The 12,906-nt window shown below is 36.5% G+C and overlaps 2 protein-coding genes across 2 annotated transcripts; one reads left to right on the forward strand and one right to left on the reverse strand.

The window, feature by feature from the left end:
• The first annotated feature begins 230 nt into the window (after nucleotides 1-230).
• LOC105175948 (phenylalanine--tRNA ligase beta subunit, cytoplasmic) lies at nucleotides 231-7,667 on the forward strand. Its single transcript, XM_088876441.1, has 19 exons — nucleotides 231-385; nucleotides 474-529; nucleotides 899-999; nucleotides 1,243-1,372; nucleotides 1,457-1,572; nucleotides 2,270-2,336; nucleotides 2,752-2,793; nucleotides 3,225-3,266; nucleotides 3,450-3,526; nucleotides 3,739-3,865; nucleotides 3,949-4,116; nucleotides 4,691-4,819; nucleotides 4,907-5,008; nucleotides 5,309-5,440; nucleotides 6,101-6,175; nucleotides 6,780-6,887; nucleotides 7,000-7,095; nucleotides 7,176-7,259; nucleotides 7,440-7,667. The coding sequence occupies exons 1-19, from the start codon at nucleotides 328-330 to the stop codon at nucleotides 7,506-7,508; spliced, it is 1,779 nt and encodes a 592-aa protein (XP_088732567.1). The 5' UTR covers nucleotides 231-327; the 3' UTR covers nucleotides 7,509-7,667.
• A 649-nt stretch (nucleotides 7,668-8,316) lies between these two features.
• LOC105175959 (receptor homology region, transmembrane domain- and RING domain-containing protein 2) lies at nucleotides 8,317-12,233 on the reverse strand. The gene is made up of 4 exons (XM_011098605.3): nucleotides 11,832-12,233; nucleotides 10,883-11,113; nucleotides 9,391-9,795; nucleotides 8,317-9,194 (listed from the first exon to the last, which is right to left on the reverse strand). The coding sequence occupies exons 1-4, from the start codon at nucleotides 11,959-11,961 to the stop codon at nucleotides 8,668-8,670; spliced, it is 1,293 nt and encodes a 430-aa protein (XP_011096907.1). The 5' UTR covers nucleotides 11,962-12,233; the 3' UTR covers nucleotides 8,317-8,667.
• Nucleotides 12,234-12,906: the final 673 nt, after the last annotated feature.

Genomic DNA, 12,906 nt, shown 5'->3' on the forward strand with positions numbered 1-12,906 from the left:
ATCATCCGTGGACCGGGCCTGATCACCTGCCTTTCAGTAGCTAAAGGGCCTGAATCCTGATTCATCGGGCCTCACTTCGGCCTGTCAATCTGTACAGATATATGTAATGGGCCGAGCTCGGGTAACTAAATGGATCAGATAGCCTGTTTCACATAAATAATCTGGGTCAGTTCAGCCTAGTCCAATAGTTGTGAAAGTCTTCTAACTAATTAGAAGCCCATTCTTTTAAGCAAGCCCAAACATTTCAGTCCATTTCAACGAAAGCCCAATAAATTGTAGAAAACTCATTCGCATGGAAATCGTCTGACATCGCCGCCGCGTACCACCATGCCTACCGTAAGCGTAGGCAGAGATCGCCTCTTCCAAGCCCTAGGCCGCACCTACAGTAAGATATTACATGCGTGTTTGTATATTCATACAAGAATATACGTATGTCTGACCTTTTGTTTGTTTTTCTTTTTGATTGATTGCAGCTGAAGAAGAATTTGAGGATTTGTGCTTCAAGTTCGGCATTGAGCTTGATGATGTGGTATGTGAAAACTATTGGATAAGATGCAGTACAAAACGATGCCTTTTAGTATTTTAGCATTGACCCCTTTTAGTCAACACTTGGCTAGTTTCGGAGCTATACATTTTTGTTTCCTATGATATTCCAATGATGTCCTGGTTTCTCGTTTGAATTTTAAGTCTTGCTAGTGGATTGGCAAAACTTTGCTGAATTTGGTTATTTTGTTTTTTATTTGGATTAAGTTGCATTTTGGTAATCTTAAGAAAATAATTGATTTTTTCTTGAGCAACCTACAATTCTGATATCCATGTTATTTGATATTGCGGGTTCCTTGAGATATATACTTGAACTTTGTTTTAAGAAATCTTGGTTTGAATGGATATGAGACAGACGACGGAAAAGGCAATTATAAGGAAAGAGAAGCATTTGGAAGAAGAAGAACCATCTGAGGATGAGGAAGTAATATACAAGATTGAAGTTCCTGCCAATAGGTATTTCCAAAAACTTATTATTTCAATTGATCAATCTGAGAATAATTGTGCGCTCATCTGATTTAGTTAGATGCATGGAGTAATTTACTACTCCAGTGTTTGGAAGGGAGGATCACTGCTTGTAACACTAGGGCATGTTGCTGGAGTTTGATCGAATTGGTTTTGTGAAACCTGGATATTTTGTATCTTTCTAAAAATGGGTGAATAATTCCTTCTTTTCTTGGGTTTTGAATTTTATTGCAGATATGATTTGCTTTGTCTTGAGGGGTTGGCTCAAGCCCTTCGCATATTTAATGGGCTTGATCCAATACCTACATATAATGTGGGGCGCATCAGTAAAGGATCAATGCTCAAAATGCATGTAAATTCAGAGGTATGCAAAGAGAAGTAATTAACTGGTTTTTCAATTGGTATGCTGACTTTGTCATATTCTGAGCATGATTTTCCTTCACTGCAGACGTCAAAGATTCGTCCATATGTTGTATGCGCTGTTTTAAGAGGTGTTACATTTGATGAAGCTCGATACAATAGCTTTATTGATCTCCAAGACCGGCTTCATCAGAATATTTGTCGGTAATGCTTTCCGATCTCTGATTCAGCTACAAGAAGGCAGATCACACCTCCAATTCTCTGAAATGCCTGCATCTTGACTGATTTGGCTTTGATAAATGATTCCATTATTTGAATTTTTTGTAATGAGTTTCCACTAAGGAGTGCCCTATGCGGACTAACCATGTCAATTTGCATTAGGTTACTTCACATTTGCTGATTATCGTTCTATCTTTTCATAGATACTTTTAGGAGAAAATGGAGCAATGTGTTACTTCTGGTTTTCATCGAGAGTGGAGATCATCACTCCATCTTCATTGCATTTGCTATTCCAATTTAAATATTCCACCTATCCATGTAAAAGACTGAAATAAATTACAAACTGTCTAACTCATACTAACAGGTTTTCGACTGAGACTTCAGTATTCCATGTAGTTGAAGATTTCATTGTCCTTTTGGAATTTGAGGTGTATTCTTGATATTTAGCATGTGACACAATCAATTTCCGTCTTCTTGGTGAATTCACTCAATTATTCTGTAATTTGAGCAGGTGCTGACCTTGCTTAGTTCACTTATTGCTATTGTGAAGTGAATTATGTGAATTCTATATCAGAATCCAGAAAGGACTGCTGTTTGAAACATTTTATTTGCTTTACTTTCTATGGTTCTGAAGTTGCTGTTCTTTGCCTTCTGATTTTTCTCTATGCTTGGATTGCTGTAGGCGAAGAACCCTGGTTGCTATTGGCACTCATGATTTGGATACAATAGAAGGCCCTTTAACATATGAGGTATGCTGTTATGCCTGCCCATTTCTGTTTGTCCGCATGGGTTTATTAGGAGTTTGATTGTAGAAGGTACTGTGATCTGGTTGGGACTTGCTTATGTTTTAAACTGTGGTAGCTTGTGAGAGGTACTTAATTTGTAACCTATGCCCTTTTTGTTTGTGTTGGAAATTCAAACATGAGATTGTGGTGCATGACTAGATAAAGAACTTATATGCTTTTTGTCTGGATCATAGTTTCAAAAACTTGAGATGTATAGAATGGTGTTTATCTCCAGTTTCTAGGCATGCATTTTTAGTTCAATAAATTTTGCTTCCAAGCAGAGTAAGCTTTGCCATATTCTGCCTCTTTCTACTCTGTTCTAAAACCTGAACATGTGCTTTTTCCTTTCATTCAATAAATCCAACTGTGTAAATTTCAGGCTTTGCCGCCCCCGGAAATAAGTTTCATTCCGCTGAAACAGGTAATCATTTTACTTTAGCGTTTACTCAATCCAGCATTTACTACAATGATATTTAGCGTTGATAACGGAGTCAACATTAAATTAGCTACTTTACTAGAATAGCACAGCTCCCAACTTTTCCCATCTATTCTGGTGAAGAAGCAGTTTGTTATTTGAACTGTTAAAAAAGTGTAGCTAAATATTGGTTCAGGATATCTTATATATGTCAATGCATCAAGACACTTGGGAACAGAGTATCACTATCCAATTATATTCACCAACCATTTTCGTGTTCCTCAAAACATCCGATCATTTCCCTTAAAACTTTTTTTCCTGCTCACTTTATTGCTTTATACTTTCTTGTTTCTTCTTCTTTAACTCTGTTGCTTAATTTTATATACTTGCTTTCCCATATCTTATGCTGAACTTATTAAATCTGGAATTTTACTCAGACAAAGAACTTCAGAGCTGATGAGCTAATGGAATTTTATAAGGTGAGCTGTACTTCTGAATGTACTTCCTATGATCCTCTCGTGATGACAACCCCTCATATCATTAATATTTGGTGCTTATTACTTGTCAGTTTCTTTGCATGTATCAGAATCTTTTATGATCATCCTCCATTGAGAGGGTATGACTAATGTTCGCTTAACTGTGGGTTTGACATCATTTTGCAGTCAGATTTGAAACTGAAGAAATTCTTGCATATCATTGAGAATTCACCAGTGTTCCCAGTCATATACGATCGTAACAGGTGATTTTGTTTTTCTGAAAGCTTATGTAGTTTGAGGTCAATTGTACACTTGTTTCTCATGTGTCCTATCCTTGTAATCGCTTATACCTTTTTATATGTTGCCTCATCCCTTGTCAAGAAATTATTACTTGTGGTTTCTTACAATTACAGATAGTGCTACAGTTGGTATTTCTTTGTTCTGATTAAACCTTTACATATATATCTTTCTGCAGAACTGTTTTATCTCTGCCTCCAATCATCAATGGTGCACATTCTGCTATTACACTGAAGACAAAGAATGTGTTCATTGAATGTACGGCCACAGATTTGACAAAAGCCAATATTGTTCTGAACACAATGGTAACTAATGATTCGATTTGCAGTGGTTTGCCGCTTTCTTTCTTTTTTCCGCATCATAGTATGATTACCAATTTTTTATGCAGGTGACCATGTTTTCAGTCTATTGTGAAAGGAAGTTTGAGGTTGAGCCAGTTGAAGTAATATACCCTGATGGAAAATCATACATTTGCCCTGATTTGTCACTTTACCAGATGGTTGTGCCCTTATCATACATCACCAGTGCAGTTGGAGTCTCGCTGCCTGCCAATGAGGTATCATATTCTGTCTTGAATGATTGTTTTCCATCAGTACTGAATGCAATCACCTTGTTTATTAGTAGCAAATATATGTATTTCATGTTGGTTGCTTGCTAAGTTTCTCACTTTTACTGAAAGGTGAAGTTGGTAAAACTTTGAGCTTTAATGTAGATGGTAAGAAAGAACCAAGAGATAGAAATGAATAGCAGATGACGTATATTTCCCCTTGTACTTTCTTGTTATGTACTTTGATGCAGTGTTACATAAACCAAAAGTATGATCATATATTATTATGAGGCCTAAAGAAGGAAAACCTGCCTGGATGATCTACTGGTACTTTTTGCTCTTCCTTAGGATAATTATATGGCATGTAATTGCGCGCAGGCTGGATACTTATGTCAAATTGTAAATGGATGAATATCAAAATTTATCTATGTTTGTAATTTTCATATATTTTGCTTGTTTAGTTTGATTCATTGGCCAGTTTCAGTTTTGTCATTAATGCATAAATAAAAGAAAATTGCAACCAGCGGTTGTCCCTTACAAGTCCAGGAAATTCTGAACAAAATTAGAATCATTGCTTTTGCAGGTGGCTAGCCTGCTGAACAAAATGCAATTACACGCAGAACACTCCGTATCAGCAAAGAATGAAACCAGCTTCACCATATCTGTTCCTCCCACAAGAAGTGACATTATTCATCCTTGTGATGTGGCTGAGGTATAGGCTGTGGCTTCTCTCCCAAGTATCATCTTTCCTTGCCTGTTTTGATGTATAATAATATTCTTCTTTACCCTTATATACTAGGATGTTGCAATTGCTTATGGTTATAATGAAATACCAAAGATAAAACATCCATCGTTGAGGCCACAGTCGTTGAATCAGTTCAGTGATCTTATTCGAACGGAGGTAGGTTGTAAGCAAGTTATATCCAGGGATCAATCCTTTAGCTTTTTTCCATTTACATTGATGAAATGTTCTCTCTTTAGCCATTTATGATCACTATATAATGTGTGTATATATATATATATATATTTGAGTCTATTTCAACTGTTAAAACTAGATCTAATGCCACAGATTTTTCCGTGCTTTGCTTGTAAAAGTTTGTAACTATATGGTCAATAGAAGATTACTGTTAAAACTGTTTAGCCTTGATGCTTCACTTGGATTTTCTTGGTTTTAACATAAACTTGCATTATTCCTTCTTAGATCGCGATGATTGGTTATACAGAAGTGTTAACATGGATATTATGCTCGTATAAAGAAAATTTCACCATGCTCAACCGAAAAGACGACAAGTTAGCAGCAATTAATGGAAATCCTCGTTCTGCTGATTTTGAGGTTTGTTACTTGGGAGCACTGAAAAATATTCCGTAATTTTCTTGATCTGATTTACAATTGTTTGCTCCACTATTACTTGTCGTTGGATGTCGAACTAATTTACTTTTTCTAATTCTTGATCCAATCTGTTCTTTTTATAATGTTAAGTTTCAGTTATTAAAAATATTTGAGGTCTAAAACCTCAGTCTATTTCACTCTTATAAGTTGTCATTAGCTTGGACCAGAAAGATCCCTATAATATGTGATGGTTTTAAATTCGTTACATGAATAAGAACTCATTACGCTCTTCATTTCTGTTTTATGTTTGTTGTAGCTGATATAAAAGATTGTTTTTACTTTGGCAGCATAGATACAGAGTTCTATTCTCCATGCATTTTCCAGTATCCTTTCATGAGAAAACATTGCAGTCAAGCTTGCGAATGAGTATGGGTGTGTTGATATGGTATCTGGAGTGATGAGATTACACTAAATGATATGTCTAACTGGTGCCATTTTATTTGCTGTCTTGTTTCTTGAGGGAGTATAATGGAGCTCAGACTTCATTTTCTGTGTTAAATCTCATTGAATTTGTGAAAGATACAACCATTTCATCTATATCTCTCTCTAAAATATTTTTTCATGCCTCTCCACTAATTTAACACGTACCTCCACTTTTTGCAGGTTGTTCGGACCAGCCTTATGCCTGGCATATTAAAAACTGTTGGTCACAATAAAGATCATCCAAAACCTATAAAGGTAATGGGATAATTTACTGTGCTTGTTAGGTGTATAATTTGCAGACATGTTTGTCTCGAAATTGTAGAATTACAGGTTCTCTCATTCTGTCTTCCCGGTAGCAAAAGAAGTTTTTTCATTATCTAGCTAATGTGGTAAATATGGAACTGGAAGAGCTGTGGGGGTACGGAAGTTTCGAAAATTGAAAAACTAGCAGCTGTTTGCAATTATCAACTGTGTAGTTCCTATGCACGAATTTTCCTGTCATGCAGATTCATTTACTTGTTTTATATCAAAGTTCTTTAATTTTAGTAATCTTTAAAGAGGCCACATGTTGTCATGTGCCTTCTGCAATCTTTTACAATCAGAAGTTTGAGTAATCGCTATGACTTTTCTCTGCATTGAGTAAGTTTCTCATGAGCCAAAAACTGGTGACTGCCTTGCACTTCTGATATCTGCCTCCAATCTGTTGAAATCTCTGCATGCATGAGATGCAACAACTGTTTGTTCCCATGTGGTGTTATATCTTCACATGCTCGACACATGTTCCAATTTCCTCTTCTCGTAGAAAATTGTGTTTCCAATGTTTTGTGGTCTGTATCTAACTCTGTACTGTTTTGGTTAGATTTTTGAAGTTGGTGATGTGGTGCTACTAGATGAGTCAAAAGATGTTGGTGCCTCAAATCATTGTCATCTGGCGGCTTTATATTGTGGAGCTACCTCTGGATTTGAGGTAAAAATTTAGTTTACCTTGACCTTTTGCCATATTGAGATTGAGAAAAAGTTATGTAGTACTTTGCTTGAGTGTAGTGCCAACTAATTCTTGCCACATTTCTTATGTGCAGTTAATACATGGTCTTGTGGACAGAATCATGGAAGTGACAGGAACTCCTTTTGTATCGGCTGGGGATGGAAGTGGCTACTATATACAAAGTTCAGATGTATGTCTCATGTTACTTGTATTAACTCTGCTGATGGTAACATGGGCTTTAATGTGCTCACTGCTAAATCCTTGTTGCAGGAGCCCGAGTTTCTTCCAGGTAGACAAGCAAGCATCATCTACAAAGGAAAGCAGATTGGCACTTTTGGAATCGTGCACCCACAGGTATACCATATGTTGTGTATGTCCCTTGAAAGAACTGGTTGTATGTATGTTAGAGTTTTTACTCTGTGTGCACCTGCAGTAAAAAAACACAACCCAACTATTAATTCTTTCTGATGGAGCTGGTTATTAAATCTGTGCTTAGTTAATCTTACTCGGAGGTTATTCATATTTGATTCTCAGGTGTTGGATAACTTTGACATTCCAGACCCATGCTCCTTTGTGGAAGTCAACATCGAGAGCTTCCTATAGAGCGGAATCTATTTTTCTGCAATTAAAGAAGATACAGAATGACATTTTTTTTCTTTCTTTTTTGTTGTATTTTGCTGTTAACAATATCGTTCCAACACTTAATGGGCAAATTTATACGTTACCAGCTGAATTTCTACAATGACAAAATTCTTGCAGATATTCTTTTGCGTGCTGTAATAATTGGGATTAAGTAGAAACTAGTGTATTGTTGATCCAGCATGGTCGACTGCAAGCCTCTTTCGTTGCCCTCTATCTCATCCAGAAATGGTACTTTTTGAAAACATATACTGCACAAAATTGTTAGTGTATAGGATGAAGTTAATTGATTTAACTTAATAGCTAGAATTCCCTATAGATTGCATACCTGTACAGTTACTTATTTTGAGGCTATCACGGATCCTTTTATACAGCCAACACATTTTTCCTTTCCCATTTCTCTTTCTGCTTTCTAGAGACTGTAGGAACCCCGGCTATGATATGTAGAATTTTATCTTGAGAAGATTTCATGTGAAGGAATAGGAAATGTGAATGAATCTTTGATTGTATACAGTTCTTACGATTTGATTACAATACCACAAAGATACAGATGATCTTATTCTAAACATGTACACAATAGTTTGTATACAATACGTAACCAATTCTGAATGCTGAAAAGATAACTGGCAGTTAGAAAATACAAAAAGAGCAAGGTCAACTGTACCAGTGAATTCCCTACAAGAAGCATTTATGACAATTTTAGTGAACCACTTCAACAAAACCAAACTGGCTACATCAAACATGAAATTAGACTAACAGACAAGTAAATATATACACACAATAAACACCCTCCCACCGAGGGGGGAAAATTAGAAAGGAAGAAAGAGGATTATACAGTATGAATCACCAAAAATCTCCCACAAGTAAAATTCTTCAAATTTATGTAGCAAAAATTCCCAAATCATCTCAACATACTATAAAACTTATGCTACAATGTACAGATTTTGCTGCTTCAGTAACCGCCTTGAGACAATCTGCACTTACGCAATGGCCTCAACTCCAAGCATGTTATCATCTTAGGTATGTTCTCGCTAACAGAAGATCTGAGTTTCAGAGCCATTTCATGAACATTCGCTTTGGCCAAAATCAACTAAGTACCAATTAGCTATAGCTTCGCTAACGCCTAACAATCTGGAAGTGATTGAGCCGAAGCAAATGGTGACAAGCTTGCAGCTGACTCACTATAATGCAGTGCATTAGCCTGACGGCTTGAAGATCCAACATAACTCGATGAGGCATTCACTGGACTTGGAATATATGGAGACATGTATCTAGAATTGAGGGATGATAACGATGGGTAGCCCAACGAATGAGGTGAAACTAAATAAGCACCACGTGCGACAGAGCTCTGACTTGTACTTAAATAAGAGGATTGATGATGGGACTGAGAATGAAGATTATGAGGAGTGGTAGAGATGGACTGAGGGCGTGAAACTGAGGGAGATCGAGAATATGAGGGGCCCATTTGCATGGCTGATGATGACACTAACGATGATCTAACAGATGATAAGACAGATGTGCTGGGTGACAGCAATGGTGTAGATTCTGATGCTGGTGGTTCACCAGTACTTGTTCTTGCATCACGCTTGCACACAGGACAGAAAGTTCTCCATGATGTTAGCCAGGCATCGACACAGATAGCATGAAATTCTGTGGACATGAAACAAGACTTTATTCAACTCAAGCACACAACATGATGCTGTGGCCATCACTGAATCAATCAGTGTGTGTGCATGTGTGTGTGTCAGAGAGTGATAGAGACAGCAAATCACATGTACACATCCAACCCGAAAGAAAAGGATAAGAAAAATTATTTTTTAATTGCAGAGGAATTAGCGACACTTACTGTGGCGACATGGTAGAATCCTTAGCTTCTCTCCCATATTATAGTCTTCAAGACATATGGCACATGTTGCTGAAGTACAATTGTCCTCCAGAACAGCTGTAAAAATTAGACTTGGCATGGCTTTCACCAAACGACTGCTCATCCCATGGAATTCGCGAACACGTGGAGCTTGAGGCCGTTCTCTTCTAATCCGATGCCTTCGGACAAAGAAACATGTAGCTAAAACAGCAGACATAGCAAGCAATGAAATGAAAGAGATGGCCATGATAGACCATGCTGAGTTTTCAAAGCTTGGGACTATCCACAGTTCCATATCAGTAGCACCGGCATATTTTCCCAGTGTTTCACCAGAATCTTTAGAAACAAACACTGCATGTATCTTTATACCAGCAGCATTTCCAGCCACTGCATTTTCAAAAGTCAACCATTAATGCTCATAGTAGATCGACTTCTTTAGAAAATATAGGTTTATGACGATATACTGATGACAAAGAGAATTTCCTTTTTTGCAGACTAGAACTAGAGGCCTCCAGCCTATGAGCATAATGTCATTCTTAAGATATTAAATATTAAATGATTCTCCTCTCTAGCATGTTAAACTTTTAGATGAGGTGGTTGTTTAACATGGTATCAAAACAAAACCAAACCAAACAAGAGCTCATGGGTTCGCATCTCATTGCCACCCATGTTAAGACATTAAATATTAAATGATGAGCTTTTAGAGAGAAGGTTGCTTAACAATCATGAAACCCTGGACGATCCGAGGCCCTCGGTATTCCACAAAAATGCGGCGTGACAAATATTTTATCATGACGGATTTAGCTTAAAATAGTTCGAGCCTGATTTCATGCTACTATAGTCCTTAACGCTAAGGGACAGCTCTAAGAACACGTACTTAAACATCTAAGACAAGGTTATAATTAGAAAACTAATTTACAGCAGCAAAGAAATTTACTAGAACCCACATACTTCATTCAAGTAACTTAACAGGCATTAGTCCTTATCTTCTAATGCACATGCACACAATCCACTAAATAAGCACTATTTCATTATCCCCCATCTTCCATGTGTTCCACACCAGTAAAGAATAAGAAAAATAGGAGATTCGGACATGTGACACTCTGAGTTTATGCCAGGTCATGCAAATCCAAAAGTGTACTAGCACTCATCAATGCTCATAGCACAATTTCTAGATTCATTGCATTCAAATATGAAAATCCGAAGTAAGGATTCTAAAGCAACAATAACCATTCATCAACAGCAAGCATTGTGAAGGGATACAAAATACCATGATCCAAGCGGGCATAGACCAATACTAAACACTTCTGAGGGATAAGAAAGATGGACTTAAGCAATATTCAACTTCATTTCTGAACTTCTGAATCATCCGTTATACTATTTCCTCCCAAAAGCACGACGCATAAAAATTATATTGCACAAGCACTGTATCTCAGAAGTTTTAAAGAAAGCTGCCTGCATGATAAAGACGTACTTGCAACCAGGGGACCATTTTCATTGTCATAGACAATGGCTACTTGGAATCCTGCAGCTTGCGCACTTCTGACTTTGTCATCAAAGCTACATCCTCCTCTGGTTATCAACACAAATGGAGACCTGGTCTTGTTCGTTCCTGGAACAACTCTGTTAGTAAGTGGTGAGCATGCATCCAAAGGTTCTGCCAGATATAGCGTCCCACAAAGTCCTGACCCTTTAATTGATGGAGCTGAAATCATGAGAAAGTTACATCAGATGATAGCCTGTTATCAGATAAAGGCATATCATACCTGCTATCAACCTATAATATTTGAAGTAACTGGGATAACTACAAAAGAGGTACAAAATTCTTCCAGTAATCAACAGCACAATAGAGCAACCATATTTCTATTTCCAAGCACAGCTTTACGATACATGCTAACAACCAATAATTTCTTCATGCTTTAAATAAAGTTTGTTTCAAATGCTAAACTGAGCCATATTACTCAATCAACTCTAATACCAATTTCGTAATTCCGAGATAAATTTAAGCTTGATATGCATAAAAAAAATATATCGTTCCTTCATAGATTTCAATATGAGATAAAGATTCAATCTTTCCGGCAGAGATACTTAGAGCAAACTCTAAATATTATTGGAGCTAAATTATTCAAGCAATTCAACAAAAGAATAAAACAAACATAAAAGTCAGTTTCAACAAGCCTATTCCGGAAAACCAGACATAATTAACAAAACGGAAAGGAAAACTAAAAGTCTAAAGTCGAGCAGATATAAAATCGCTTCAGCAATACAAAATTCAACGAGCAAACAACTCGGGTATCAGAAACCAGATAGTAGAAACCTAATAAAACAAGAAGCTGCACAACCCTGATTCAAGATTCCGAGAGAAATCAAATTATTGGTGCTCACACTCTCACACATCCAGACGAAGGGAATAGAAAACTCACAAAAATTAGCTTCAATGTCTTCAAAAGACAAAGTAACGTTGTTGCCTTTCAAAAGCACATTGGCATAAGCTGTGAAAGCGCCCATTAAACAGAAAAAGCAGCAGCAGAAGAATACCCAGAATTTCAACATCCTTATCAACCCTAAAAATCCCAACTTTTTCAATAGAAACCCCCTCTTTTCCCGGAAACAAGGAACCTTCTTCTTCGATTTCAACTATGAGAAAATTGAAACATCAGCTTCCATAGTGCACAGTATTATTATGTGACGGTTCTTTTAGGGCTTTTTGATGAATTCGAGTTATATTTGGATGTGTTCTCAGAGAGAGAGAGAGAGAGAGTTTGATTGCAATCAAAATCAATTTGCTGTCTAGGGGAGATGTGTCTTTTTGTGTGGGCTGTGGTGTTTTTTATTGATAATAATAGTAATAATCTTACATGAAAATCTGTCCAGAAAATAAGAACACACTAAAATAGACACAAATTTGCAACTTGCTCCTCCAAAAATTAACTAATCCCAAATCTCTTGATCTGACTCTAATTGACTATAAACACCATACAACATAATTGTCACAATCTCTTAATTATTATATTTCATTTTCAATGTACCAACAAAAATTATAAAATTAAGCAATCAGACACTTCTTTATCTTTTATATCAAAAGCATAAAAATACTACGTAGAAATAATAAATAATGATATTCTATCATATAGGTCGTTCAACCGTGGAATCGAGAGATTTATACAACAGATGCTCAGTATTTTATTTACTAAAAGATATGATAAAAATAAAATTAAAGGGAATAAATGGATGAATAAAATGGAAGCATGATGGGTGATATTTGTTGAAGAAAAAGATTGTGATAATGTTGTTATCTTGAAGCTTAATTATTATTATTATTAAAATAATAATAGAAGATTATCCACCACCACCAAGAGGGTACTAGATTAATGTATTAATTAGGTGTAACTGCAAGATTGGATTTTTAATAATTGATAAGTTTTATTAATAGTGATGAATGTGGGGTCACATGCCCAAATTCCACAGATGTGGGCCCATAAAGAGGAAAACCCTTTC

The sequence above is a fragment of the Sesamum indicum genome, linkage group LG2 (genome assembly GCF_026168435.1).
Source record: "Sesamum indicum cultivar Baizhima isolate 11 linkage group LG2, ASM2616843v1, whole genome shotgun sequence".
Lineage (NCBI taxonomy): Eukaryota > Viridiplantae > Streptophyta > Magnoliopsida > Lamiales > Pedaliaceae > Sesamum > Sesamum indicum.

Coding starts and splice junctions, on each gene's coding strand:
- LOC105175959 (XM_011098605.3), bottom strand. CDS start 11,961: ATGTTGAAATTCTGGGTATTCTTCTGCTGCTGCTTTTTCTGTTTAATG. Junction 11,114..11,831: donor AGACATTGAAGCTAATTTTT/GTGAGTTTTCTA, acceptor TCATGATTTCAG/CTCCATCAATTAAAGGGTCA. Junction 9,195..9,390: donor GATTCTACCATGTCGCCACA/GTAAGTGTCGCT, acceptor TCATGTCCACAG/AATTTCATGCTATCTGTGTC.
- LOC105175948 (XM_088876441.1), top strand. CDS start 328: ATGCCTACCGTAAGCGTAGGCAGAGATCGCCTCTTCCAAGCCCTAGGC. Junction 1,573..2,269: donor CTTCATCAGAATATTTGTCG/GTAATGCTTTCC, acceptor GGATTGCTGTAG/GCGAAGAACCCTGGTTGCTA. Junction 3,866..3,948: donor ATATTGTTCTGAACACAATG/GTAACTAATGAT, acceptor TTTTTTATGCAG/GTGACCATGTTTTCAGTCTA.